We start from the raw sequence: 26,690 nt of genomic DNA on the forward strand, positions 1-26,690 counted from the left end.
CTAAAAGAAGGAGCTTTGGGGTAGAAGTTATGGCACTTACCAATCGCATGACGCAGCTTTGCTCATCTGCCAAGTGGGGGCACAGTGGCAGTTCTTCCAGGACAATTGGGAGGATTGACTGAGATGACCCTGCGAAGCACGGGAGGCAGAACCAGCACCTGAATGACTGCAGCACTGTAATGACCACGGTGGATGGGCCGGCTCGGCGGTCAAGGAAGGGTGCTGGAGATTTGGACTGGGGCGGACAGAGAGTGTGTCATCCCAGATGTGGGATTTAGCGTTATGGGTTGCAAGGGGAAGGAGCAGGCAGAGCATTCCAGATTGTGGGGAGGGCATGTTCTGAGTGGGGAACCATGGTTGTCATGGGGCAAAGGCATTTCAGGGGATCAGGGGACGGCCAGTGGGCTGGCAGTCCCTGCAGGGGAAGAATCAGAGAAGAATTTGCAATGGTCAGCTGGGGTCAGCTTGTGAGGGGCAGGGGTCCTGAGAGGTAGGCTAGGGGGCCTGCTTCCTGTGGGAAGACCTGGACGGGCTTTGCAGCTGTGGAAGCACAGGAAGAAAATGAACACCCCTCCCTCAGTCACACCACTTCTGATGCGTCTTCAGCCGTGCCCCCCTGCCGCCAACAGGCTGGGCGCGGCCATATCACCACAAGATGGTCCCACTTGGCTCCGCTCCCAACAGCTGCTCAGAGCAAAGGCCTCCCTTGGGGGTCACTGGGACCGGATGAGGAGCATTACAAGGCCAGCTGAAACGTGGCTTTGTGTGGTCAGAGGTCAGTCAGACCCAGACAGAGCTTCCAGAAGAAATGGATCCACTCCACAGGGGAGTGTTGGCTGGTTGGGACTGCAGGCACAGACACCCTCCCCACCCTGCCCCCAGCTCTGGGAAGCTGTGGCCTCTCTGGTAACCCACTATTCCCAGGGCGGTGGGAGTTGTGGGGGACAGGTACGTAAGAGGGGGAAATAAGAAGACTAGAAAGGAAACTGCAGCCTCCTTTCTCATATTATCTCTGTGATTTACTAAGACCCCCTTCCCCACCCTCGGAGCCCCTGGGGAATGCAAATGGTTAACGAGTGTTCCGCTGCTAAGCCAAAGATCACCCAGAGGTGCCTCAGAAGAAAGGCCTGGTGAACTACTTCCAAACAATCAGCCACTGAAAACCCTATAGAGAATGGAAAGATGTTCCATGTTCATGGATTGGAAGACTCAATAGCGTTAAGATGGCAATACTACCCAAAGCGACCTATAGATTCAACACAACCCTCATCAAAATTCTAACAGCCTTCTTTACAGAAAGAGAAAAACCAATCCGCAACTTTTATGTGGAATAGCGAGAGGCTCCAAATAGCTAAAGCAATGTTGAAAGAGAAGAACAAAGTAGGACTCACTCACACTCCTGATTTTAAAACAAACTATACAGCTCGACAGTAACAGATTTGGTATTTTTGGTATACAGCCCTGGTGGAGTAGTGGTTAAGAGCTTGGCTGCTAACCAAAAGGTCAGCAGTTCAAATCCACCAGCCACTCCTTGGAAACCCTATGGGGCGGTTCTACTCTGTCCTATAGGGTTGCTATGAGTCGGAGTCGACTCGACAGCACACAACAACATGGTAGTTCTATATTTAGTTTTTTGAGGAGCCGCCACACTGTTTTCAACAACGATTGTACCATTTTGCATTCCCACCAGCAGTGGGTTAGGGTTCCAATATCCCCATAACCTCACCAACATTTGTTGTTTTCTGTTTTTTTATCTTAGCCATTCTAAAACAAAAACAAACAAACAAAACCCGTTGCCGTTGAATCGATTCCTACTTGTAGTGACCCTATAGGACAGAGCAGAATGGCCCCATAGAGCTTCCAAGGCATGCCTGGTGGATTCGATTTGTTGACCTTTTGGTTAGCAGCTGCAGCACTTAACCACTCTGCCACCAGGGTTTCCAAAGCCTGAGATGGGTCCCTGGTGGGCTCGAACCATCAACCTTTCAGTTAACAGCTAAACGCGCTAAGCAATTGTGCCACAGAGACTACTAGCTATCCTGGTGGGAGTGAAATGGTGTTTCACTTGGTCTTGATTTGCACCTCTCTGATGGCTGATGACACTGAGCATCTTTTCATGTGTTTGGTGACCATCTGAACGTCCTTTTGGTTGAAATGTCTGTTCAAGTCTTTTACTCATTTTATGATTGGGTTGTCTTTTTTGTTGTTGTCAAAGTTTTATGTATATTTTGGTTATTAGGTTCTTGTCAGATATATGGTTTCCAAAGAGATCCCAGTTGTTTTTAGACTTTTTTGGTAAAGTCTTTTGAAGAACAAAAGTTTTTAATTTTTGTGAGGTCCCATTTATTTATTTTGTCTTTTGCTGTTTGTGCTTTTGTTATTATATTAGATAATCCATTGTTAAAAGCTGGGCCTGACAGTGTTGGCCCTGATTTTTCTTCCAAGAATTTTATGGTTTTAGTTGGCACATTCAGGTCCTGAATCCATTTTGAATTTATTTTGCTGTCTGGTGTGAGGCATGGATCCTGTTTCATTTTTCTCCATGTGGAAATCCAATCTTCCCAGCACTGTTTATTGAAGAGACTCTTCTTTCCCCATTGAATGGACTTAGCACCCTTGTCAAAAATCCACTGACCATAGATGTGTGGGTTTATTTCTGGACTCTCAGTTCTATTCCATTGGTCTATGTGTCTATTGGTATACCAATACCAGGCTGTTTTGATTATTGTAGTTGTATAAAAAAACCAAAAAACCAAACCCGTTGCTGTCGAGTGGATTCCAACTCATAGCAACCCTATACGACAGCGTAGAACTGCCCCATAGGGTTTCCAAGGAGCAGCTGGTGGATTCGAACTGCTGACCTTTTGGTTAGCAGCCAAGCTCTTAACCACTACTCCACCAGGGCTGTATACCAAAAATACCAAATCTGTTACTGTCGAGCTGTATAGTTTGTTTTAAAATCAGGTGTGTGAGTGAGTCCTACTTTGTTCTTCTCTTTCAACATTGCTTTAGCTATTTGGAGCCTCTTGCTATGCCACATAAAAGTTGAGGATTGGTTTTTCTATTTCTGTAAAGAAGGCTGTTAGAATTTTGATGAGGGTTGTGTTGAATCTATAGGTTGCTTTGGGTAGTATTGCCATCTTAACGCTATTGAGTCTTCCAATCCATGAACATGGAACATCTTTCCATTCTCCACAGGGTTTTCAATGGCTGACTGTTTGGAAGTAGTTCACCAGGCCTTTCTTCTGAGGCGCCTCTGGGTGATCTTTGGGTTAGCAGCGGAACACTCGTTAACCGTTTGCATTCCCCAGGGGTCCGAGGGTGGAGAAGGGGGTCTTAGTAAATCACGGAGATAATATGAGAAAGGAGGCTGCAGTTTCAAGTTTTCCTACTTCCCCCTCTTACATACCTGCCCCCACATCCCCCCACCCTCCCAGAATAGTGGATTAGCAGAGAGGCTTCAGCTTCCCAGAGCTGGGAAGCCAGCATGAAGCCATATAATTAGGATTATTAAGATTATTTAGAGACCTCTTTAAACCAAAATTGAGGTATCTGTCTCAATTCTCTGCCCAATCAGAGCAGAACTGGCGACCAAAATTCTTCCCTGAGGGCAGACCCAGCTCTGGACACCCCAGGTCACCCACAACCCACTGCACTAGCCACTTTTTAAAAATAAACGTTTAATTTTAGAACAGTTTTAAATTTACAGATATATCGGGAAGACAGTACAGGAGTTCCCTTATGCCCCTAGCAGCTTCCCCTGTTTTCATCATCTTACATTCGTAAATTTGTCACAATTTGTGAACCAATACCGACACATTGTTATTAACTAACACCCATACTCTATCCTGATTTCCTTAGTTTTTCTCTAACGTCCTTTTTCTGTTCTAGAATCCCATCCAGGACACCACATTACATTTAGTTGTCCTGTCTCCTTAGGCTCCTCTTGGCTGTGACTGTTTCTCAGACTTTGCTTGTGTTTGATGACCTTGGCAGTTTGGAGCACTGGTCAGGTATGTTGTAGACTGTTTCTCAAATGGGATTGGTCTGATTTTTTCTCATGGTTAGACTGGGGTTATGGGTTTTGGGGAGGAAAACCATAGAGATGCCATTCTGATCACATCCTATCAAGGTGCATGCCATCAACATGACTGATCACTGTTGATGTTGACCTTGAGCACCTGGCTGAGGTCATGTTTGTCAGTTTCTCCATTGTAAAGGTACCTCCCCACTTCCATACTGTGCTATTTGGAAGGAAGTCACCATGTGCAACCTACACTTAAGGAGTGGGGAGTTATGCTCCACTTCCTTGAGGGTGTCGTCGAGTTGGCTTCCACTCATAGTGACCCTATGTCCAACAGAAGGAAACACTGCCCCGTTCTGTGCCATCCTCACAATCCTTGTTACGTTTTATGTTTCAGCCCATTGCTGCAGCCACGGTGTCAGTCCATCTTGTTGAGGGTCTTCCTGTCTTTCGCTGACCCCCTACAAGGGTGGTGTAGCTGCATAAATTATTTGGAATTCTTCTGCACAAGAGATTGGCTGGTTGCTTTTTTACACTTAACTTTCCTTGGCTGATACTTATGCAGTGTAATAACATTTGGCAGAAACCATCTGCCTCCCAATCAATATTTAAAACAAGCTGCATAGTTGAGGGAGACAAAGTTCTAAAATTTTAATTTGTTTCCAAGCTGCCAGCATGGCTTCCTTCAATGCTGCATCGACCACAAACTCACAAAGCAGGGTCATGGGAGGAGGGAAATCACGCTGTGTGGGAATAATTCTGCAGCCGAAAAGCCTCACCCAGCGGATCTGTTGGTTGCATTCCCAGCTTCCCTGAAAGAGTGGGAGGGCCGGAGAGTGGAGACTTGTCTTTGCAGCCACAGTGCTCCGCAGTGCCTGGTACGTAGAAACTTTTCAGGAATGCGTCAGTCACGTCAACGGTGGGGCCCCACATCCACTTTTTACCAGTTGTTGTCTTACTAGTTGCCACTGAGTTGATTCTGACTCCTGAGGACCTCATGTGTGCAGAGTAGAACTGCTCCACAGGGTTTTCAAGGCTGTGAGCTTTCAGAACCAGATCCCCGGCCCGTCTTCCGAGGTTCTCGGTATGGTTAGTAGTTGAGCCCTTAACCATTTGGGCCACCCAGGGACTCCTTTGTTACCAGTTAAATCAAACCCACTGACATCAATTCATCAAGTCAATTCTGACTTACAGTGACCCTGTAGGACAGAGCAGAACTGCCCTATAGGGTTTCCAAGGCAGACTGCTACATCTCAGGGCTTTGAACTGGTTTGAATCCCTGCTGAGAATTTACATTTCTAACAAGTTCCCAGGTGATGCTAACGATGCTGGTTAGGAACCAATTCTGAGAACCACTAGTAGAGCCAAACCCCTCCCCCCCAAAAAAAAAACCCAAACCCATTGCCACTGAGTCAGTTCTGACTCATAGCAACCCTATAGGGCAGAGTAGAACTGCCCCATAAGGTTTCCAAGGAGCAGCTGGTAGATTTGAACTGCTCACCCTTTGGTTAGCAGCTGAGCTCTTAACCACTGTGCCGTCAGGGCTCCAAAACATTGACAGGTCCATCAAATAAACAATAACACTCAAGAAGAACATGCTCCTTAGAACAATTAATTATGCGAGATCAAAAAGGAGACATTTGCCCAAAAGCAAAGATGAGGAACGAAGGGATAGAAAATCAGGACAGGATGAAAGGAAACAGGGAGTCTAGGGTGGAAATGGGGAGAGTGCTGACACATTGTGGGGAATGAAACCAATGTCATGGAAACCCTTTATATACAAACTATCGAATGGGAAACTAATTTCTCTGTCAACTTTCATCTAATGCACACACACACTCACACAAAGAATCACCTGTTAAAAAGTAGATTCTGATTCAGTATATCTGGAGTGGAAAAGCAAATTCTCAGCAGGGGGTTGAACCAGAATGAACCGGTTCGAAGCCCTGTTCCTATGAAACCAACTGAAAAATACATGTACAACTACTGCGCCCTTCAGCACCGACGTCCACTCATCCATTCAACAGACCTTGGTTGACTGCTCCTTTCCCTGTGCGTGAGCCTCAGGAAGGCTTGTGTCGTGAGGCTTGCAGAAGATTCCCATCAGAGCTGGCAAGCGGACAAATCACTGGCGAAAAGATGGTGTTTTCCCTTGACGGAGTTCTGGAATCTTACAAACCCTCCCTCTCCTCCTCTCTGCTCATTCGTCAGTGATGGAAAGCACAGTAAAATTTTAAAATGATGGGAAGATGGCCAAGACCAAGTGGAGAAAGCAACTGCAGAACAATATCCGTAGTGGGATGATTTTTCCGACAAATACTTGGAACGAAACCTAGAGAATATGCATCAAACTGTGTGTGGTGGTTTTGTTTTTTCCAGCTTTTTGGATTATGTCTCATATACTTTTGTAAAGTTTGAAAAGATTACATCACGCACATTCTTTTGTAATTAAAAAAAAGGTTTAAAAAAGAAACAAAATCCACAAACAGGAAGCACAGGATTCAAGAAATCTTTACCAAATGTTCACATAGGACTCGGAATGTGTATCTAAACAGATCAGTGTTGACTATGTTACCTGTCTTCCTTGCTGATCAGTAAACTTCATGAAGTCAAAGATGATGACTGCTGAGACATATCTGCAGTCCCAGAATTTAGCAGAAGGTGATGTGCTAGGTCAGGGGTCAGTAAACCTTCGCTGTAAAGGGCTGGTTAGCAAATATTTTAGGTTCTAGGGGACAAGAGGAAAATTTAAGAAACTATGTAGGAACTTACATAACAAGAAAGAAAGTACACTCCCATACTTATGTTTATTAACAAAATTCAAAACAGAATGACTAAGTATAATCTTTAGTAATACAGGTCTACTAGTAAGAATGTATTCTTTGGGGGGAGGGATAATATTTCACTTAAGGAGCCCTGGTGGAACAGTGGTTAAGCGCTTGGCTGCTAACTAAAAAGTTGGCAGTTCGAATCCACCATCTGCTCTGTGGGAGAGAGATGTGGCAATCTGTTCCAGTATAGATTTACAGCCTAGAAAACTCGATGGGGCAGTTCTACTCTGTCCTACAGGGTCGCTATGAGTTGGAATCGACTCAGTGGCAATGGATATTTCACTTAACTGAGGCTCAGAGTTAGTATTCTTTATCATCAAAATAGGTTGTAAATGTTTGATGTTTCCCCAAGTATTTAAAAATGTAAAAACCATTCTTTACTTACAGGCCATACAAAAACAGGCAGCCCATCCAATCTGGCTCACAAGAAGTAGTTTGCTGTGCTAAGCAATTGACATATTTTTAATGAATGAAAGGAGGAAGAAAGGCAGGTACATTCTTCTTACCTGCACCTGTATATCACTGGGACACATCAGCCTCTTGAATATTAGAACAGCAGTTTCAGGAGTCAAAAAACAGCTGCTGAATGATTCAGACTCATGGTGACCCCATATGTGTTAAGAGTAGAACTGGGCTCCAAAGAGTTTTCAATGGCTGATTTTTTGGAAGTAGATCACCAGGCCTTTCTTCTGAGGTGCATTTGGGTGAACTTGAACCTTCAGCCTTTGGGTCAGCAGCCTAGTGCATTAACCATTTGCACCACCCAGGGACTCCTTTAGGAATGAGAAACTGTTTTAATTACCCTGGAATCCAGATTTGGGAGTCCATGGAGTTGGGGTGACCTACCCGGGCCATTTGCCCTTAGGTGTCTTTTTAAACCTTAAGCCTTGAAGAAACTGGTTTCCTAAAGTCACGTTTAAGTCAAACAATATCCTAGTAAGCAGCTGAGTGAAGACTGTTTTGCCTTAGGTCTTGGGCTCTTGGAGAATTATCTACATGTAGTCAGTTTCGACCAACAGGAACTGCAGGGTCTGACCGGAAGCTGTGTTTCAGGGTAAACTGTTATTATATAAACGCTATCCTGGCCCGTTTCCATAGCAATACTGATAAGATGTGGTATAAGAATTTTGGAAGTTCTCATCTTCAGAATATTTTGGACTCTCTAGTCGAAATGTTACCCCAATTTGCAAATCGTATATTGAATAAATTTCAATCAATTTCTATTATCGGCTTCATCTGATTTTTATTTTAACAGGAGTCAAAGAGGTAGTGATATCATTTCCGCTGCTTCTAAATATAAGACCTCCCAGCTTTGAGGGAAAAAGCAGAGCCAGACATGCGTCAGGAAGTCTGGTGATGGATTAGCTTTAGAAGCTCCACATGGGTAAGTCAGCTCCAAATGACGGCATGGACTGAGCACCTGTCCCTGGCCAAGGCGCTGCCTCCAAGACAGCGAGATGAGTTCATTACACTTTCTCTCCAGAGCAGGCTGAACAACAGCCCCTCTGCCCACAGCTGGCCCTTCTTGGGTCTGCAGTCAGGCTGCTGGTCAGAGAATGTTCTGGATGTTAAGGGTGAGCCAGACCAGCTGGCAGTGGCAGTGTGTTTGCTGAGAGGCTTTTATGGATTGTTCCCCCAAAAAGTTATGTTGAAATCCTAACCCCTATACCTGTGAGCGGAGCCCTGGTGGCACAGTGGTTAAGAGCTCAGGGGCTAACCAAAAGGTCAGCAGTTCGAATCTACCAGCTGCTTCTTGGAAAACCTATGGGGCAGTTCTACTCTTTCCTGTGGAGTCGCTGTGAGTCGGAATCCACTCAAAGGCAACGGGTTTTTTTTTTTTTTTGGTAACTGTGTGACCCTGTTTGGGAATCAGGGCTCTTTGTTATGTTAATGAGCCACACCGTACTGTGGGCCCTAACCCTAATCACTTCTGCCTGTTGTCTTAGCAGAGTAGACACGCACAGTGATAGAAAAGGGGTACCCCACTGCTCCAAGCCTTTTCCCGAGTGCTCTTGGTATTCCGAGACTAGGGAGAAAGGAGGCTATTTTGCTGGGGGCGGTGGGAAAATCATATTCCCATGAACTCAAGGGATGCCCTGTTCCTGGCTCTGCTCAGAGCCTGGACTGTTAGGACCCACAAGCTGCTCACTTAGGAAGCGCCTTGAGAGGCAGTCCATTGGGAGCACACAGCTGCTGCCCAAGTCAACAGTAGCTTAGTGACTCCTGGGAGGCCCTGCCAAGCCGCCCTGGGCTGGGTGAGTTATTCGTATCAAATGAGACGCTGCAAAGAAAGCGTGAAGGACGCTGCATGTCGTAGGTGCTCCTGCAGGGGAAGCGAACAGTTTAGGGAGAGAGCGTAAGGATCGCCGCACAGCTGGTGGTGAGCAGCCCACATGCTCTACCTGGGAGACACGCCCCCCACCCGCCACTGCATTATACAGAGGGTCCATTGGAGGGGATCTAGAGGGGGGCTCTGGGTCAGACACTCCTGGCTCTGCTGCCTGCTCCAACCAAGTCGTCAACCTCTCTGCACCTCTGATTTGTTGTAATGAACCATCTCGTAGGGTTGCTGTGACACTTCAAAATTAATAGATTAGGGGATACTCATCTCCTGTTGGAGCCCTGGTGGCACAGTGGTTAAGATCTCGGCTGCTAACCAAAAGTCAGCAGTTCGAATCCAACAGCCGCTCCTTGGAAACCCTATGGGGCAGTTTTACTCTGTCCTACAGGGTCGTTATGAGTCGGAAGCGACTCAACAGCAATAGGTTTTTTGTTTCTTTCATCTTCTGTCAAGGGTGATGGAAAAATTCGGGAACCATCAATGGTGATGGCTGAACGACATAGCGAATGAAATTAATGTCACCGGACTGTACATGTGAACCCACTGCCGTCGAGTCAATTCTGACTCATAGCGACTCTGTAGGACAGAGAAGAACTCCCTCGTAAGATTTCCAGGGAGCGGCTGGTGGATTTGAACTGCCAACCTTTTGGTTAGTGGCCGATCTCTTAACCACTGAAAGGACTGTAGAAATGGCGAATGTTCTGTTACCTGTATATTTACTACAATAAAAAAATTAATATAAATTCTTGGACAGTCTCTGGCACAGAGAGCACTCAATCATTGTTAGGTAATACTAATAAGGAGCCCCGATGGCACAATGGTTAAGCACTCAGCTACTAACAGAAAAGGCTGGCGGTTTGAACCCACTCAGAAGCCCCGCGGGTGAAAGACCTGCAGTCTGTTCCCATTAAGATTATAGCCTAGGAAACCCTATGGGGCGGTTCTACTGTCACATGGGGTCGCTATAATGGCACCTAACACCATTATGAAGACTATTGAGAGCATGGCCTTTAGGGAGAATTTGGAGAAAGACTAGGGCAGAAGTGAGGCCTGTCTTGAGATGCCCTGAGACCTTCATTCAAGGCCTCATCTTTCAGTTCTCACGCTGAAACTGATACTGACATCTACTGTCAAGCCCCTCCACGCCCACCACATAGCCCTGGAAGAGACCGCTCAACACACGCCTTATTCCCAGCAGCCGAGGAAGCTGGAGGCTGACTGCATATTTAGTACAAGTGGTTTATTTCTCTTCCAGGTGAGGCTACACAGGTATGAAGCAGAGGTCTGTCCACCTGGCTCCTTCAGGAGCCACCGAGGAATTTTAGCTCAGTTTACATGCATTCAAAGCACCTCTTCTAGTTGCCAGTAATGACATGTTAAGAAGCAACACCTTGATGGCGCAGGAGTCCCTACCTGCACGCAAGGGGGAATACGAAGGGTGGGCTTAGGGTACACGGTATGTACAGGTTAGTGTGGGTGGAGACACAGGCCTGGTTCTGTCGCAGAAGCTTGGATGAGAACCTCTGTGCTGTCAGTGTTTTGATGACAAGGTAGCTCTTCCAAACAAGAATGGAACCCCGGTCCCAAGCTATGGCACCCTGCATCCCTGCTTTGGTGTGCGAGGTGGAGGAGGGGGTTCCCTCTTGTGCACTAAGTTGGCAGAGGTTGGAGCACCAAAGACCCTCACCCTGGCTCCTCCTCAGGGCAGAAGGGGGGTCGTTATTCCCTCCTGGCCAACAAGATCATTTCCATCTAGCAGGTATGGTCAGGGGCGTGGGACACTGGGTAGTCGGGGAGGTGGGGAAGAGGCCTGTCTCCACTTCAAGACACAATCCTCCCGCTTCTGCTAAAACCTTTGATATCAACCTTACTTGAAGACACGAGGGGGCAGGCAGACTGGTCATTCAGCTGCCCCCGACCAAGAACAGGGGGCTCTGTTCAGTTCAGCTTCTCCCCCCTCTTAAAAGAGCCTCCCTCGGAAGAGGGATGAACCCAGATTCCCACCTTACAGCAGCCTGGGGTAGAACATCTCCCTGATCTTTATTCTGTTTCAGACTCCAGCCCCATCTACAGGTCTGTCAAGAATTGGTCAGTGCCAGAAAAATCTGCCAAGTAACAACCGAGGTGAGGAATGAGTGCGAGTCTACAGGAAAAACTAGATGTGCTATGGGCATCGGTTCTTTGGATAATCAAAATATTTAGAAACAGGAAAGAAAAAAAAAAAAGAGTTAAAGTTGTTTTCAAAGTGTCTGTTAATACCTGAGACGGCCCTGGCCGCAGCTAGCAACCTCAGAGCGTCATCCCTGGAAGGAGGGGAGATGACAGGGGTTATGGGGAGATGCCGCCCCATCAGGGCAGCCAGGGAGGACAGCGGTGACGCGGACAGCTCACCCGGGCTTCTGAGCCTGGCTGAGCTGCTAGGAGCCAGGTCCTGGCAGTGGGACCCCAAGAGGGATTGGCTCCAAGGGTGGCGGTGCCACCCGATCCCCTCCTCTCTGCCTGCCCCACCTGGTGAGGGTGGAGGTCAGGCCAGGCCAAGCCAGGCTGCTGGAGAGGGGACGAAGAGTGGCAGCCCGGGGGCAGTGGGCAGAAGAGGGAGAGGCTGCCCATGTCACGAGTCTTCCACCATCCCAGGGCCTTAGTCAGGAACCTCCACAACCCCAGGCTGCGTCTTCCCGGATCTCAGCGCCAACCTCTGTAGTCCTGCCTTTGGTTTCTATGAAAGAAACGCAGCTGTGAGGAGGCCGGAACCCCAGGCATCGTTAGGCTGGGTAGTGCCTCAGGTTCTCATCCGCCATGGACAGGTAGGTGGCCCTCATGCTGGGGGAGTACTGTGGGGAGAGAGGAGAGGGGTCAGTCAGCAGGGGACCACGCCATGGGACCAGGCAAACTGCACACTGTAGTGGAGGTGCGGGGACTTCTCAGAGAGCAAGAGCCAACCCGCTGCTACAGCAGCCAGGCACCGAGTTCTAATCCTGGTGCACTGTGGGGACTGGCGGGTACCAGAGGCCTGGGCAGGCAGCTGTGCCTGGTGGTACATATATCCCCATGGAGAGCAGCCCGCGGCTGGGAGATGGGGGGAGGGGCCCCCTCAAGCCCAGATCCATCAGGACTTCTGGCTCGCAGCCTTAAATGCAAACCCACTCACAGTCCAGCTGTCCTCCACCATGCTGCACCTCCACTCCGATGCGCACCACCGCACAAGGAGGTAAGAACACCGAGGCCGTCACCTCACATCGGAGACAGCTGCAGGGTGCACCACTTCAGCTAGGAGCCCCGTGGGCAAGCTGGCTGTGGTGCAGGTGCGAGGTTCAGGGAGCCAGGTGCCAACACCAGCTGTGCCGTGACCATGGCTGAGGTTCTCCAATCTCCCCAAGCCTCAGTTTCCCCACCTGTATGGTGCACGTGAGAGCACTCAGCTCTCACCCTGAAAGGTTGAGATAACACGAAGCAGCCAAGACCCCTCCCACAGCGGTTCTTTAGAAACACCGGGGGAGCTTAGCAGATCCATATGCCCGGGCCCCACCCCACCTGCATTTTTAAAAAATTGAGGTAAAGTTCACGTGACATAAAATTAACCATCTTAAAGGGTCACCAGTAGTTTTCAAAGCTGTTCAGGTAATTTCAATATGCAGCCAGGTCGGAGAAGCAGTGACCTCAGGCAGAGGAAGCACTTAACAGCAGCGCCAGCTAGGAACTCCTGTCCTGGTCACTGACACAGTGAGGCTCGACCAGCGCCTCTCACACCACCGTGTGCACATGGACCACCTGGGGAACCATCTGAGATCCTGCATTTCTAACACGCTCCCGATGCTGTCTGTCTGCTGACCCCGAGTCTCTGGGACTCCAGGGAAATCTGGGGGGCCAGGCACTGGCATCAGAGAACGGGGAGGGAATGCTTCCAGCTGGGGGAGGCAGACGAGGCTCTTTAACCCAGTGGGTCTCAGCTGGGGGTGATTTTTGACTCCCCCCCGACCCCCAGAGATATTCAGCAGTGTCTGGAGACATTTTTGGTTGTCACGACTTGGGGTGGGTGGGTAGAGGCCAGGGATGCTGCTAAGTATCCTATAATGCACAGGACAGTCCCCACCACAATGATCCTGCCCCAAATGTCAGCAGGCTGGGAAATCCACCTGGGAGCAGTGACTTTCCAAGCGTGGTTCCCAGACCTGCAGCAGCAGCTTTCCCAGGGAACAAGTTAGAAATGCAAACCCAACCCTCGACTCCACGCCAGGTTTTGGGAATCAGAAGCTGGAGGTGGGCCCAGCAGGCTGTTTAACAAGTCTTCCAGGTAAATTTGATGCTTGCTCAAGCAGGAGAACCCTCAGATTAAGGAGGAGCTTCCCAACCTTCCTGGATGATAAGGATCACCCGGAGCTTGTTAACTAAAAACTTCCCAGGCTCCTTCCTGGAAATCCTGATTCAATAAGTTTGGCGTGAGGTCCCGGCATAGGTCTTTTTAACAACTGCACCAGGTCCTTTTCGCCTCTCAAGGGTATGAAACGGTTTGGAAGGACAGAAGGGATTCCGGGAGGCAGAGTTCTGGGGGAAGACACCTTTCTAGCCAAGGGAGTAGACTGCTTTCCGGATAGCTCTGCTGAGATCAGCCACTGGGGAACTCCTGTCTGCCCCAGAGATGGAGTTTGGAAGAGGGAGGAACTGCCCCAACTGAGGCACATGGAGTACAGGTGGGTACTCAGAGCAGGCAGCAGGGGAGTTGGGGAGGGCTAACAGCACCTTTGGGTGTATCTCTACCCAGCTTGCGTGAGGTGTGGTGTGGAGACAACTTCCCTTGGGCAAGCTGCTTAAGAGATCGGCAGGTGCGATGCTCTGGGTAAAAGTGCCAGAGGGGTGGTCGACGGGAAGGATGGGACTGGGTAAAGCAGGCTTTCTCAATCCCACACCATTGACATTTGAGGCTGGATCATTCTCTGGGCATTGTAGGATGTTCGGCAGCATCCCTGGCCTCATCCTCTAGATGCCAGTAGCACCCTCTCCCCCGCTGTAAAAAGAAAAAACATCTCCAGACACTGCCACATGTCCCCTGGGGAACACAGTCACCCCTGCTCTAAGGTATGGCTCTAATGCCACCGACTCCACAGAACCATCTGGGATTCCCAGGGCAGAACGGACGGTCCTCCCCTCCTGATCCCCAAGCACTATATGGCACCTAACTACGGGCAGTTTTCCTGACTCTCGTCCTACAGATCCTGCATTTCCGGAAGAGTGATCGGCCCTGGTCTCTTTCTCCAGCTCCAGCGCTGTGATTTGCAGAGAGCATCACATCTGGGAAGCTGGTTCAATAGATGCCCCACGAGCATCCTGGGGTCTCAGGTCCCAAGCCCTATTTCATTAGTCCCATTTACCTGGGTCTCCAGTGTTGGCCGTCCCCTCACAAAACACCTGGATGCAGCGGGTGACAGGCATTGTGCGGTGAAGGCAAGGGCTCCCTCCCTGACAAACACCTGGCTCAAGAACGCTGCTGCCCATCCCCTTGCAGACTTCCAACCTTGTCTTCCATGCCCCCCTTATAAAGGCCACATTAATAAGTATGTGCTATTATTACCATCCCATTCTACAGATGGGGAAACTGAGGCAGGGAGAGATGAAGTACTTGTCCAGATTCACAGAAGTCGTAAATGCCAAGTTGGGATTTGATCTTCCACATTCTACTGCCTCTATTTATAGCTCTCTCTGTATCAGCTAGCATTCCTGTGACCCTTAGATCCTTCTTTTGGGTAAAAGAACATGATGGTCTTTCCTTCTCAACTTGCCCACCCTCTACCCCAGGCTCCTGCCCTCATGACACATCTTGGGGTCCTTGGCTAGAGGTGGTGGGGCGGGCAGGAGGCACAGACCCCACTAGGGCACAGGTCCAGGGACAGGAGAGCTGGGTGGGGTGGAGGAAGACTGTGCCCCGTATGAGTCCTCTCAGACCGCCATCCTAGCCGCCCTGCCCTCCAGCCTATGTGGTGCAGAGGCTGAGGGTGTAAACCAAACCAAACGAAAACCCACTCACAGAAACCCTGTAGGACAGAGTAGAACTGTCCCATAGGGTTTCCAAGGAGCGGCTGGTAGATTTGAACTGCTGACCTCTTGGTTAGCAGCTGAGCTCCTTACCACTGTGCCACCAGGGCTCCAACCAAACCCGTTGCCATCGAGTTGATTCTGACTCAAAGTGACCCTATAGCACAGAGTAGAGCTGCTCCATAGGGTATCCAAGGCTGTAATCTTTATGGAAGCAGATTGCCACATTTTTCTCCCACAGAGTGGCTGGCGGGTTCAAACTGCCGACCTATCGGTTAGCAGCCCAGCGCTTAACCACTGCACCACTCCTTGAGAGTATAAAACCCATTGCCGTCGAGTCGATTCCAATTCATAGCGACCCTATAGAAGAGTTGAACTGCCCCATAGGGTTTCCAAGGAGCACCTGGTGGATTCGAACTGCCAACCTTCTGGTTAGCAGCCGTAGCACTTAACCACTATGCCACCAGGGTTTCCTGAGAGTATAAGGGCAGATACAAATCTAAAAAGAAAAGATTTTCCTGAATCTTCCCCGGGGTAATGGGGGAAAGAGACCATCCCTCCCCCTTTTCTTTAGAAAACTTGTAAATTATTTCTCTGTCCCTTTGCCAAAACCAAAATCCGTTGCCATCGAGTCGATTGACTCAGCAACTCTGTAGGACAGAGTAGAACTGCCCCAAAGTGTTTCCAAGGAGTGGCTGGTGGATTAGAACCGCCGACCTTTCGGTTAGCAGCTCAGCATTTAACCACTACGCCACCAGGGCTGTCTTTAAGATGTGTGTATATCTTTTTAAATACTAAATAAGGCTCTTGTCAGTTTTAAAACTCAGGAATGTTTTCTTAAGGGTCTCAGCTCCATCTCTGAAATGCAAGCGTCAAGGAAGACAGTACCCCAGTCTCCCAGTTTCTGGGAGTCTACCTTGGGTGCCTGGCTCCAAGCTGTGACTCCCTGCTTGTCACAGAGACATGGGAAGTCTTACTTTTCCTTTGGATAAAGGTGGTCAGCCAACACCCTAATTACCAGGTGACTTTCCGATAGATTATGGATAACAAAGGAGTCCTTGGGTTGCACGAATGGTTGGTTTTCTACTACTAATTGAAAGGTTGGCAGTCTGAGCCCACCCAGAGGTGGCTTGGAAGACAGTCCTGGCAATCGGCTTCCAAAAGTCCATGAAAACCCTGTGGAGCACAGTTCTACTCTGCAACACATGGGGTCACCATGAGTTGGAACCAACTCAACAGCAACTGATAAATGTGACAAACGGTGCTGCCGAGTCCTCTTATTTGAGGACAACTTATCGTTTGTCTTGAGAACATGCATGCAGCGGGTTGGCTCTGCCCGGCTCTACAAAAGCGTGAGATGTTTCATTGTTCTGCGGTCTTTTCAGCGGGTGGCCAGTGACACCCATCTCAGGCTGGTTTTGTGCTTATTCCAAAATAAACTGTCTCATTCTTTTCTACCTTTGTGGAGCAGATTCACTGGATTGGCAGGAGGTGCTGTTTCTCATTATTTCCCTCCCACCGGCTGCCCCAGCGGAAGTCCAGGTTACCGTGGGAGGGGGGGAGCCTCTTCCGATGAGCGGTACATTCTCATAGCGGGGGTTCCCACCGAAGAGTGCCGCTTGGTTCCTGTGGGGGCCGAGACGAGAGCTCAGGAGGGGTGAGGGGTGTGGGTGTGTGTACCCATTGCTACACGAGGTCCCCGTGGGGTGTATGCTGGGGTAGAGGATGAAATGGACAGGCGTGGAAGGGGGGGTGTGAGCAGGAAGATAAGGTGCCCAGGGAGAAGCAGCAGAGCGGGGTGACAGGTATGGGGAGCAGGTGGCCCCAGAGGCCTCCTTGGGTTGAGAAATGCAGCTTCTCAGCCCTGTGGCCCACCCCGTGGGCTCATGGCAAAAGCCTGCTGATGGGCATCTACAGGAGATTCCTCTTCCGCACGTGTGGGTGTGGAGGGGGGAGGATATGTTCTCTGGGCCCTTCCGGGAGGGCATCCTATGGCTGTAGAGGGGGGCACCCCGTGGCTGTGGGGGGGCCCTGGGTGGCCTTAATGCCTTCCCTTCCCCACCTGGCTCTCTGGACCTGAACATGTAATCACAGTCCCCCTTCTAGGGCTGAAAGCTGAGCCTAGCTGGGATGTGTGCCCCCCGCCCCAGCTCCTACATACATGTACTCGGAGACTGGGGCGTTGGAGATGGTCTGGGCCGGGGGCTGCAGGCTGGTCTGGCTGCCCAGGCCGCTGCTGTAGCTGCAGAAGCTGTGAAGCGGCCCCCGCGGGGGGTTGTGCGCAGCGATGCGCCGGGCCTGGGGGTTAAAGGGATCGTCATCATCGATGTCATCGTAGTCCCTGTCCCTAGAAGGAGATGTGGAAATGCGGACAGCCGTGAGAGGCGAGGGAGGCTCCGGGAGTCCTGCCTGCTTCCCAGGCTTTTCTCCTGGGACTCTTCTCTGGCCACACGTGTCTCCTTGAGTCTCTTCTAAAACATGGACCTCAGCCCTGCCTCCCACCAATCACTATCCGCACTTTCCCCACTTCACATCCACCTCCTCCTCCAGGAAGCCCACCATCCTGACTGCACACCAAGTGTCGGTATCACTAGGGCCTGATACACCACCTTGTCCCTCTGTCTGTCTCCTCAACAAGACTGTAGGCTCCCTGATAACACCGACTTCAGTTGACCCTTGGTATGCCCTGGGCCCCTTCTCCCAGCACCCAAAACTCTCTTCCCTGCTGCACACTGCAAAGTCCTGCCCAGGAAGAGAGACACAAGGAATACCAGCTGTGGCACGGGGGCCGTCACCATCCTCAGGCCCCTGCTCTTGCCGTGGAACCTCCCTTTGGGGGTCTGTCTGGACTCTCAGGAAAGCTCCTGCAGAAATCCAGCCAGCCTCTGGGGGCTGAAAAGGCCCTGGGTCCTCTGCCTCCCTCTCAGCCTAGGTTAGCAGCCTTGGCTCAGTGACAGAGCAGAGCCTCCCACCTGTAACCCCTGGGCACCAGCAGGCTCCCCTCCTTACCTGGTGGCAAAGTGCTTCCAAGCCCGTGGCCCCACACAGATCATGGTGGAGAAGGCCAGGGCGGCCAGGAGGGAGAAGAGGCCAAGGTAGAGCAAGCCCTCGATACCATCATAGCAGACGCCAGTGAGGGCATCCAGGTAGTCCTGGGTGGGAGTGGGGTGGGGGGGAAGGAACAGGCCATTGGACAGGGAGTTGGGGGCACACTTGGGCTCTGAGCTCTTCTTGGAAGCCCCTCTGCTGGGCCCGTGATCACCTGGCTGCTCCCCATCCTAATCACCTGAGACAGCCACACTGTGGCACCCGATGCAGTGGGTTTCTTGGGCTCACCCTACAGACATCTGCTGAGCACCGACTGTATGCGAGGACTGGAGGTTTGGCGCCAAAGAAGGCAGACGCAACTGCGGGGGGCGGGCAGGAGCCAGGGAAAGTGTGTCCAAGGAGGAGGCATTTAAGGTGAAGCCAGGAGGGCAAGAAGCAGCACATCTTGAGAAGACGGGGACAAGGGGACAAGCTTGCATGTCCAGGATGAAGAACAAAAGCAACAGGAGGTGAGGTCAGGTGGGCCAGGTCATGCTGGGCCTTGGGGACAGCCTGGGAGTCTGGATCTTGTCACATGGTGACAGAAGGCATGGGAGAGATCGAGGATGAAAGAGATGTGACCTGATTCATTTCACGGCCCCTCTGGCTGCCGTGGGCAAAAGGAAGGATGGAAGGGGGCAAGAGAGAAAGTGCGGACCAGTTAGGAGCCCAGGGGAGCAGGACGGGGAAGCCGTGGACAGAGGCGTGGACAGATTTAGGATCCCCGTGAGAGCAGAGCATCCAGAGCTCGCTGTGGGATTGGATGGCCTGCTTGTGGAGGGAGAAGGGACACAACAGCAGCGCCCACGTTCTCAGTTCTACTAAGTCAGGGTGCAAAACCCCACTCCTTGACTCACCAGCTCTGGAATCTTCTGTATTCCACTTGATAGACAATCACATACATACATATATCTTTGTTCCTCGTGTGTAAAATTTCCCTTGAAATAACATCTATTTCATGATATAACTGTGAGGCTAAATGCCCTACTGAATACGAGGTGCACAGAATAGGGCCGAGCACAGAACCGAGGACTTAGTAAACAGCAGCGTGATCATTATTATTAGCTGCTCTAAATCCATCAGGGATATGAAAGCTGTTGACTTCTGGGGGCCGCACACACTCCTGAAGTGTTCCCTGAATTAGCTAGCGTGCCCGCCTGGCTGATATTTCGAGTTCCTGGAGAGCTGACCCTGGTTGCCACTTGCAAGCCAGTGAAAATGGCAGGTCGGGGCCTCCCAGCACTCTAGGGCTACCGCACCCACCTTGTCCCTTTCACCAACCCTGTGTCTCAGCCACTGGAGAGAATTAAGAAGCCAGGTACCTCCCCCACCTCCCCACCATCCAGCCCGATCCTGGGCCTGAGGGGAGCCCAGGCTTTTCTCTGGGAAACGGCCTGCTGGGTGCCCCAGCCCCCCACGCCCCCGGGGCCACCCACACCTTGTGCAGCCCTCGGCAGTCCAGCAGGGCCGTCAGCTGGTGAAGGCTGGCCTCAGACGAGTTCAGCAGGAGCTGGATCCCCAGCAGATCTTTCTGAAGTGGGGAGAGACACCGAGGCAAGCATGCAGACAGAGAGGATGCGCGGAGCAAGGCGAGGGCTCGCAGAGAAAAACCACCAACAGCCGCTGTGGCAAAGAAGCCTGCCGAGCCGTGGGAAGGGCCAGCCCGCCCGGGGAGGGGACACAGAACCACAGCCTCACTCTCCGAAGCTGGCCCTGGGGCTCGGCCTTACCTCCGCCGTGGGGAAGAGGGGCACGGCAAACTGCAGCAGCCCGGCGGCCTGGATCTGCATGGTGGTCAGGGAGCGCTGGAAGACGGTCAGCACCTGGGCCAGGAGACAGCGCAGCGACCTGTGAGCCCAGGGCTACCGGGGGCTGTCCCTGCAGCCCGCCCCTCTGCGTCCCCACAGGAGCACCCCTGATTTGGCCGTTCCACTCGCAGGCCATTTACCCCTCATCCTTTCGGGCTCTTGAAAATGACATGCCTCTTGCTCCCCGTGACTCAGAGTGCAGACCTCGGACTGGGAGCTTATCAGAAATGCAGAATCCTGGGCCCCACCCCAGACCTGCTGCACAGCATCTGCGTTCTATCCAGCTCCTGCCTGCATGATGGGAAGGAGCCCTGGTGGCGCCACAGTTAAGCACTTGGCTGCTAACCAAAAAGTCAGCAGTTTGAACCCACCCAGAGGCTCCAGGGGAGCAAGGCCTGGTGATCTGCTTCCGTAAAGATTACAGCCTAGAAAACCACATGGGACAGTTCTCTTCACATGGGGTCGCTAAGAGTCGTGACCAACTTGACAGCACACAACGGGTGATGTGCACACAGGTTAAGGAAGCGCTGACCTAGAATACAGTGACTGAGGGCACCGCCCCCTTCAGGGAAGCAGCTAGACAGAGAACCCAGTGAAGCAAGGACACCCCAGCCACCTCCAGGTCCCTCCTTACTGGTCAGTGTTGGGCTGTGGGACCAAGAGGGAGCGAGTGGATGGAGGGGCCGTGGGTGGGGCGAGGGCTGGTCTGGTGGGCTGTACCTGTTGGAAGGGGCTGCTTACACTCTGGCTGCAGTACAGGTAGTAGCGGGTCACCTCTGCAAGGCAAAGCCACTGGCATCAGGCAGGAGCTCACAAATGACCTGGCAACCCAGCCAGGTTTCCCAAAGGAGGTTGTTTCCAGGAAATGGCCCAGAGATCTAGCTGGCCCTGAAGTACAGGGGCAGGGAAGGGCTGGGAGACTGCAGAGCTGAAAAGGTAAGTAGAGGCACAGGCCGGCTAGCCACATGGGCCTGGCCTGGGCCCCAGAGTGGCCCCGGGCAGCAGAAGCTGGAGAGCTCGTTACCTGTGCTGATCCGGCCCTGCGTGACATTCAGGATGAAGGCGTCGGGAGCCACGCAGAAGTCGCTGGTGCCCTGAGCCAGGGAGAGATGGGGGATGAAGGAACGTCAGGACACCAGCATCCTGGGAGGGGCCAGGTACCACTGCCCCAGCCACTCAGCTCTTTCCAGGGTGGGAAAGAACCCAGAGCTAGGAGCCAGCCTCCCTGAGTTCGAATCTCGTCTCTGCCCTTGCCTAGCTTTGTGACCTTGGACAAGTGACGTATTCTTTCAGTACCTGATTCCTCATGTCTAACATGGAGACAATAATGCTACAGATCTTATGCATTCATACACGTAAAGCGTTCAGAAAAGTGACTGGAAAAGAGTAGGCGCCATATGAACACGAACTCTTATTCCCAAATGCCTCTTCAGACAGACCCGTGGGCTCTCCCAGGAAGGGTGTGTGTCCCTTTCCTCAGGGGCCGGCAGATCTGGGCTCAGGGGAGCTGCGTGTAGGGCGTGTGTTAGGAAGCTATTATTTTTATTTCTGGTGTGGCTGTTTCAAGTCCTACAGGCTCCGAGGGTTGATCTATGAACCTCCCCTGGGCTCTCTTTCTAAAGAATTAAGTTCCTATGGATCCACATGGGAAGCTTTGGGTACAGGACCTGCTCATGACGACATACTGGGATGGAAGGTGCATGGACCCAGAGGACATGGGTCCCAGCTAGGTGACCGGGACTCAGGGAGTGTCATTCCCAGCGGCCTGGCCTGGCTGGGTGACCGCCAAGGGTCTCTGAAGATGTTATGAGTTAACATGAGGTCACACTACAGTAGACTGGATGCTAATCCAGTGTGAGTGATGGCGTTATAACAAGAGACACACAGATGGGCATGTGATGAGGGAGGCAGGTCTGGAGAGATGGAAGCACCTATAAGCCAAGGAACACCAAGGATCACCAGCTGTCACCAGCAGCTAGGAGAGAGGCATGGAACAGATTCTCCCTCAGAAGGAATCAACACAGCCAACACCCTGATTTTGGACTCCCAGCCTCCAGAACTATAAGAGAACAGATTTCTGTTCTTACAAGCTACCCTCTTTGTGGTACTTCATTGACGCAGTCCCAGGAGACTGACACACTTCCCCTCAGAATCACAGAATCCACCTCATCCCCTTTCCTCTCTGCTCTGAACAAACAACTCATCCTTCTAGAACTTTCCAAGGGCTATGGCTCTGTCCCACGAGCTCTCTCGCCTCACCTCCTGACTGTGCAGAGAGGGCCACCAAACAGGTCATCGCTGGCCATACAGCTGGGATCACAGAAGCCAGAAGGCTCAGAGCATCGCCCGACAGCCAGAACCCAGCCCCCTAACTCCCACCCACTCTCCTACCTCTTGGTTAACAGAACAGATTCTCAGGGGCTGTGGGGTCCCCTCTGGGTGACAGAGGAGGGGGAGGGGGCTCAGTGTCAGTTCACAGCTCTCCACAGGCTCCGAGGCCACACAAAAGCTCTCCACAGTGACCCACTGACAGCCCCCCCTCGCTCCTCCTCACCCCACTTCCTATTAAAATGCAGCAGTATCTGGGCCCTATCAAAGGTCCATTCAGCTCAGCTCACACTCTCACTGGCTTACACAAGGGCCTGACTAAACAAATTAGGGAAGTGACATTTCTCTCTGCTCCCTTGCATTCCTGGCACCCTGTCAGGAGATTAAATGCGCACTGGCTTCTAGAACACTGAAGCCTGGTGCAGGGAGAAGCCCCCTGGGTGGGGAGGGCTGTCTCCCAGAGGGCAGCTCACGGTGGCCAGCTGGAAGCGGCCTCTGTGCCCAGCAGGCAGAGGGTGGCCGGGGAGCGGGATGGGCCAGGCAAGCCAGAGCTGTGCTCGTTCCTTTGTGCTTACACTTGTCTACGACCCGGAGCTGCAGCTGTGCCTGCAGCTGTGCCCGGAGCCCTGGCCAGTGCGCTCTGGGCTCCCTCCTCTCCCCTGGGGCACTCCCAGCTCCCCAGGACACCAGGATGCTTGTGAGCAGGACCTGGGCCCTCCTACCCAGCCTTCCCTGTAGGGGGTGGGGTGGGGGGCAACTCCTTGGCTCTTGGCTCATGCCTGTGGACAGTGTAAGGGGGAGACAGGAGAGGCCCACCCCCTCTCCCTCCTGGCCCCAGCTCTGCCTAAAATCTGCCACGAGCCACACAGTCCCAGGCTCCATGCCTTCTCTGGGCATCACGGGGGCAACTGCCCGAGTCCGGGGCTGCTGGCTGGAGTCTGGCTCCTGATCATAAACCTACGTGTGGTCTACGTGTGGGGGCAGCGCCCCCCCCCAACCAGACCCAGTGCACGGCTGGCTGACACACAGCCGTCTCTGAAGGGGGTCAGCCAAGGACTCAGGTGCGCCCTGAGCCATGCTCTCCTATCCCCAGCACCTCCACCCAGAGGCCTCTTTCTTTATGCTGGGGCTCGGGTGCCCGAGCCCGGCCTCAGGCACCTCGCTGAAGCCGTGTTATTAGAGGGAAGAAAGAAGAAACCTCGAAGACACACGATTTAGTATTTTCCCACCACTAGCCCATCCCCCCACCCTACCCACCCAGCGCCCGGGCCCAGAAAACTGCAGCCTTTCCCGTTACAGTCAGAGATGGCCCCACGTCTGCGTGGGTCCACCTGACCCTTGCCCCGGTGCCGCTCTGGGGGAAATATGGGATGGAGAGCCGGAGTGCCTTCTCTGGGTATCTCTTGCTTACACTGTCACAGTAAGTGATTAAGGCCTGGTTGTGACTCGTCTCTGGGCAAGGCGTGGGTTTGGTGGGGCTTCTCATACAAGCCCTCCCTCCTTTCACCCCAGGTAGCTAGGGTAGAACAGATGCAGGCCACCTGGTGGGCTTGTGGCCCCTGAGTGAGCTAGAACCCAAAACCCACTGCCATCGAGTCAATTCCAACTCATAGCCACCCTGCAGGGCAGAGCAGACCTGCCCCATAGGGTTTCCGAGGCTGTAAATCTTTATGGAAGCAGACTGCCACATCTTTCTCCCGTGGAGTGGCTCCTGGGTTTGAACCACCGACCTTTCGGTTAGCAGCCATGCTTAACCACTGTGCCACCAGGGCTCCTTGAAATTCCCTGGTCAATCACGCCGTCCCCCATCACACATACACACCCATACACACCCTCCAGGCACCGCCTCTGTCTCCCTGCATGTGGGGCTGCAGGAGGCTGCCCACGGTCTTTTCTGTCTACTGAGCTGGGATACCTCAAGAGCAAATGCCATGCCTTGCTTTGCATCCCTTGGCACCCGGCAGTGGCAAGTGCCACAGCAGAAACGTCAGCTGAATGAGGGAACAGGCTCCTGCACAGCTAACTTGAGTGTTAGCCCCCTAAAGACCAAACATACCCATGTAGGAGGCCCCCACCTTTTCTTTTACATTTTGAGGCACTATATCCAGAAACAGAAACCCTGGTGGCGTAGTGGTTAAGAGTTCGGCTGCTAACTAGAAGGTCGGCAGTTTGAATCTACCAGCTGCTCCTCGGAAACCCTATGGGGCAGTTCTACTCTGTCCTAGAGGGTCGCTAAGAGTCGGAATCGACTCAACAGCAATGGGCTTGGTTTTGGGTTTACATTCCGGAACATGCACTTTATGTGTTTTAGACTCCATGCGAGTCCAAGCGCCATGGAGGGAAGGCAAGCTCAGTGCCCCTTCCCACGTCCTCAGGGCCGGGAAGGGGGCAAAGGAGGGGCTTCTGAAAGGGAGGGGACTCCTCCAGCCAGATCTGGTCAATTCCCAGACTCGGGGTCACTAAGACCTTACAAGCAGTGCTGGGAAGTGGCCAGTGGGGTGGGAAAGGGACCAGGCTTCGGGTGTCTTATCTGGGGCAAGTCATGTCCTTTCTCTGGGCCTGTTTCCCCATCTGTAAGGCACAGGGGCTGGACCAGATGGTCCAAGCCCCTCCACTTCTGAGATTCCAGGCTAGGGACTGTGGCTGGAAGCTGGCCTGGCTCTGGACTGTGGGCACAGTTTGGCCTTTTGTCTCTGGGTTCTGAAAACAGCCTGAGCAATTAAGGTGTTCTTTGTCTTTCTGAAACAGCCAGGCCACACTTAAACATGTGCAAATGAGCTGGGAGGGCCCAAGTCATCACCATGGCAACAAACCTCAGAAAGGGGAGGGGACGTGATGAGGCCTCCAACACCCCCACCCACCCTCTGACGCCTCACGTTTGCCCAAGTAGCTCGGCACCCGGCTTCGCTCAACTGCCCCATAGGGTTTCCCAGGCTGAAATCTTTATGGAAGCAGATCACTAGTTCTTTCTCCCGTGGAGCTGCTGGGTGGGTTTGAACAGCCAACCTTTTGGTTAGCAGCCAAGTGCTTAAGAATCACACTACCAGGGCTCCTCACCAGGGCTGTAGGGTATACAAGTGGCACCAGATGGGAGAATGAGTAGCGTAAGTGTCTAGCACACCTAACTAGGCCTACCTGGTCAGACGAGACCAGCAGAACGAGGCCCCCCCTTTTTAAGTCCCTCATCCACGGCACAGAGTGGGGTACGCGTGGGAGTTGTCATCTCTCTCAGATAGGCTTCTCAAGTTGGGGGGATGCTCAAAAAATGGATCCAATTTGTTCTGGTATGCTGTCTGCTTCCTGTTGTAAAAGCTAGTTTCCATGTGTTAACACTCTGGAGGAGAAGCCCTGGTGGCGCAGTGGTGAAGAGCTCGGCTGCTAACCAAAGGTTGGCAGTTTGAATCCACCAGCTGCTCCTTGGAAACCCTATGGGACAGTTCTATCAGTCCCATAGGGTCGCTATGAGTTGGAATCAACTTGACAGCAAAGAGTAACGCTCTGGAAGCTTCCGGTGTGTTCAGGCTCCGATTGGAAGGACGTTCACCGAGCGATCACATTTCGTGATTGGTTCCCTTTTCCTAACAGTCTCCTGGCGATTTGGAAGTTGGGGACAACCTGTGAGCGCCATGCAGTTTTGGCATGATGTCCTGCAGGGACACCCCACTAGACAGGCCATCTGGCTGACCACCTACCATCCGCAGCCCCATGTCCCCAACTCACCACTGCGGCGGCGGTGTCCACGGCCAGGGAAGCCCAGCTGAGCAGCAGGGTCAGCACCCCGCAGCACAGCATCCTGGAAGAGAGGCAGCGCTGATGGAATTCTGGTGGAGGCTGGTGGGCAGGGGAGAGTCTGTGACTGCTGTCACCCCAAGGACCTCCAGTGACACTGGGGCTTGAGGGATGCCCTTCCCCCAGCCTGATCCTACCCTCCCTGCCCCCAGACTCCTGCAGGGTTCCAGAGGCAGCCTTGGCCCCAGCCATCACCGTCAGCCTTATTAGCTGCTGGAAGAGCCATAAGGTACCCCTGCCTGGAGCATACGTCCCTGGGCTAAAGGGACACAGCTGGGTGGTGCAAGCTGAGAAGGACGGGGCAGGTTAGAAAGGTCAGAGGCTCTAAAGTTCCTGCTGCGTTTCTTCAGATGCTCAACAGAGTTAGACTCAGGGTGGGGGCGGGGCGCACATGGGGGTCAGCTCAGTTCTTGCTGACCACTTGGGCTCTGGAGAGCAAGTTGGTGGGCTGCTGT

At 52.2% G+C, this 26,690-nt stretch overlaps 1 protein-coding gene across 2 annotated transcripts in view; it reads right to left on the reverse strand.

Annotated features, from left to right (window-relative positions):
• Positions 1-11,092: 11,092 nt before the first annotated feature.
• The window catches only part of TTYH2 (tweety family member 2), a 43,166-nt gene continuing 27,568 nt past the window's right edge, over positions 11,093-26,690 (reverse strand). For both annotated transcript variants that reach the window (XM_004374172.2, XM_004374173.2), the window contains 9 exons: positions 26,167-26,239; positions 21,143-21,212; positions 20,839-20,894; positions 20,041-20,133; positions 19,749-19,841; positions 18,233-18,375; positions 17,385-17,570; positions 16,771-16,849; positions 11,093-12,027 (listed from right to left, as the gene is read on the reverse strand). In XM_004374172.2, coding sequence (XP_004374229.1) covers positions 11,959-12,027; positions 16,771-16,849; positions 17,385-17,570; positions 18,233-18,375; positions 19,749-19,841; positions 20,041-20,133; positions 20,839-20,894; positions 21,143-21,212; positions 26,167-26,239 — 862 coding nt within the window. In that variant the 3' untranslated portion in view covers positions 11,093-11,958. The remainder of the gene's footprint in view (positions 12,028-16,770; positions 16,850-17,384; positions 17,571-18,232; positions 18,376-19,748; positions 19,842-20,040; positions 20,134-20,838; positions 20,895-21,142; positions 21,213-26,166; positions 26,240-26,690) is intronic.

The sequence above is a fragment of the Trichechus manatus genome, unplaced genomic scaffold (genome assembly GCF_000243295.1).
Source record: "Trichechus manatus latirostris isolate Lorelei unplaced genomic scaffold, TriManLat1.0 scaffold00028, whole genome shotgun sequence".
NCBI lineage: Eukaryota > Metazoa > Chordata > Mammalia > Sirenia > Trichechidae > Trichechus > Trichechus manatus.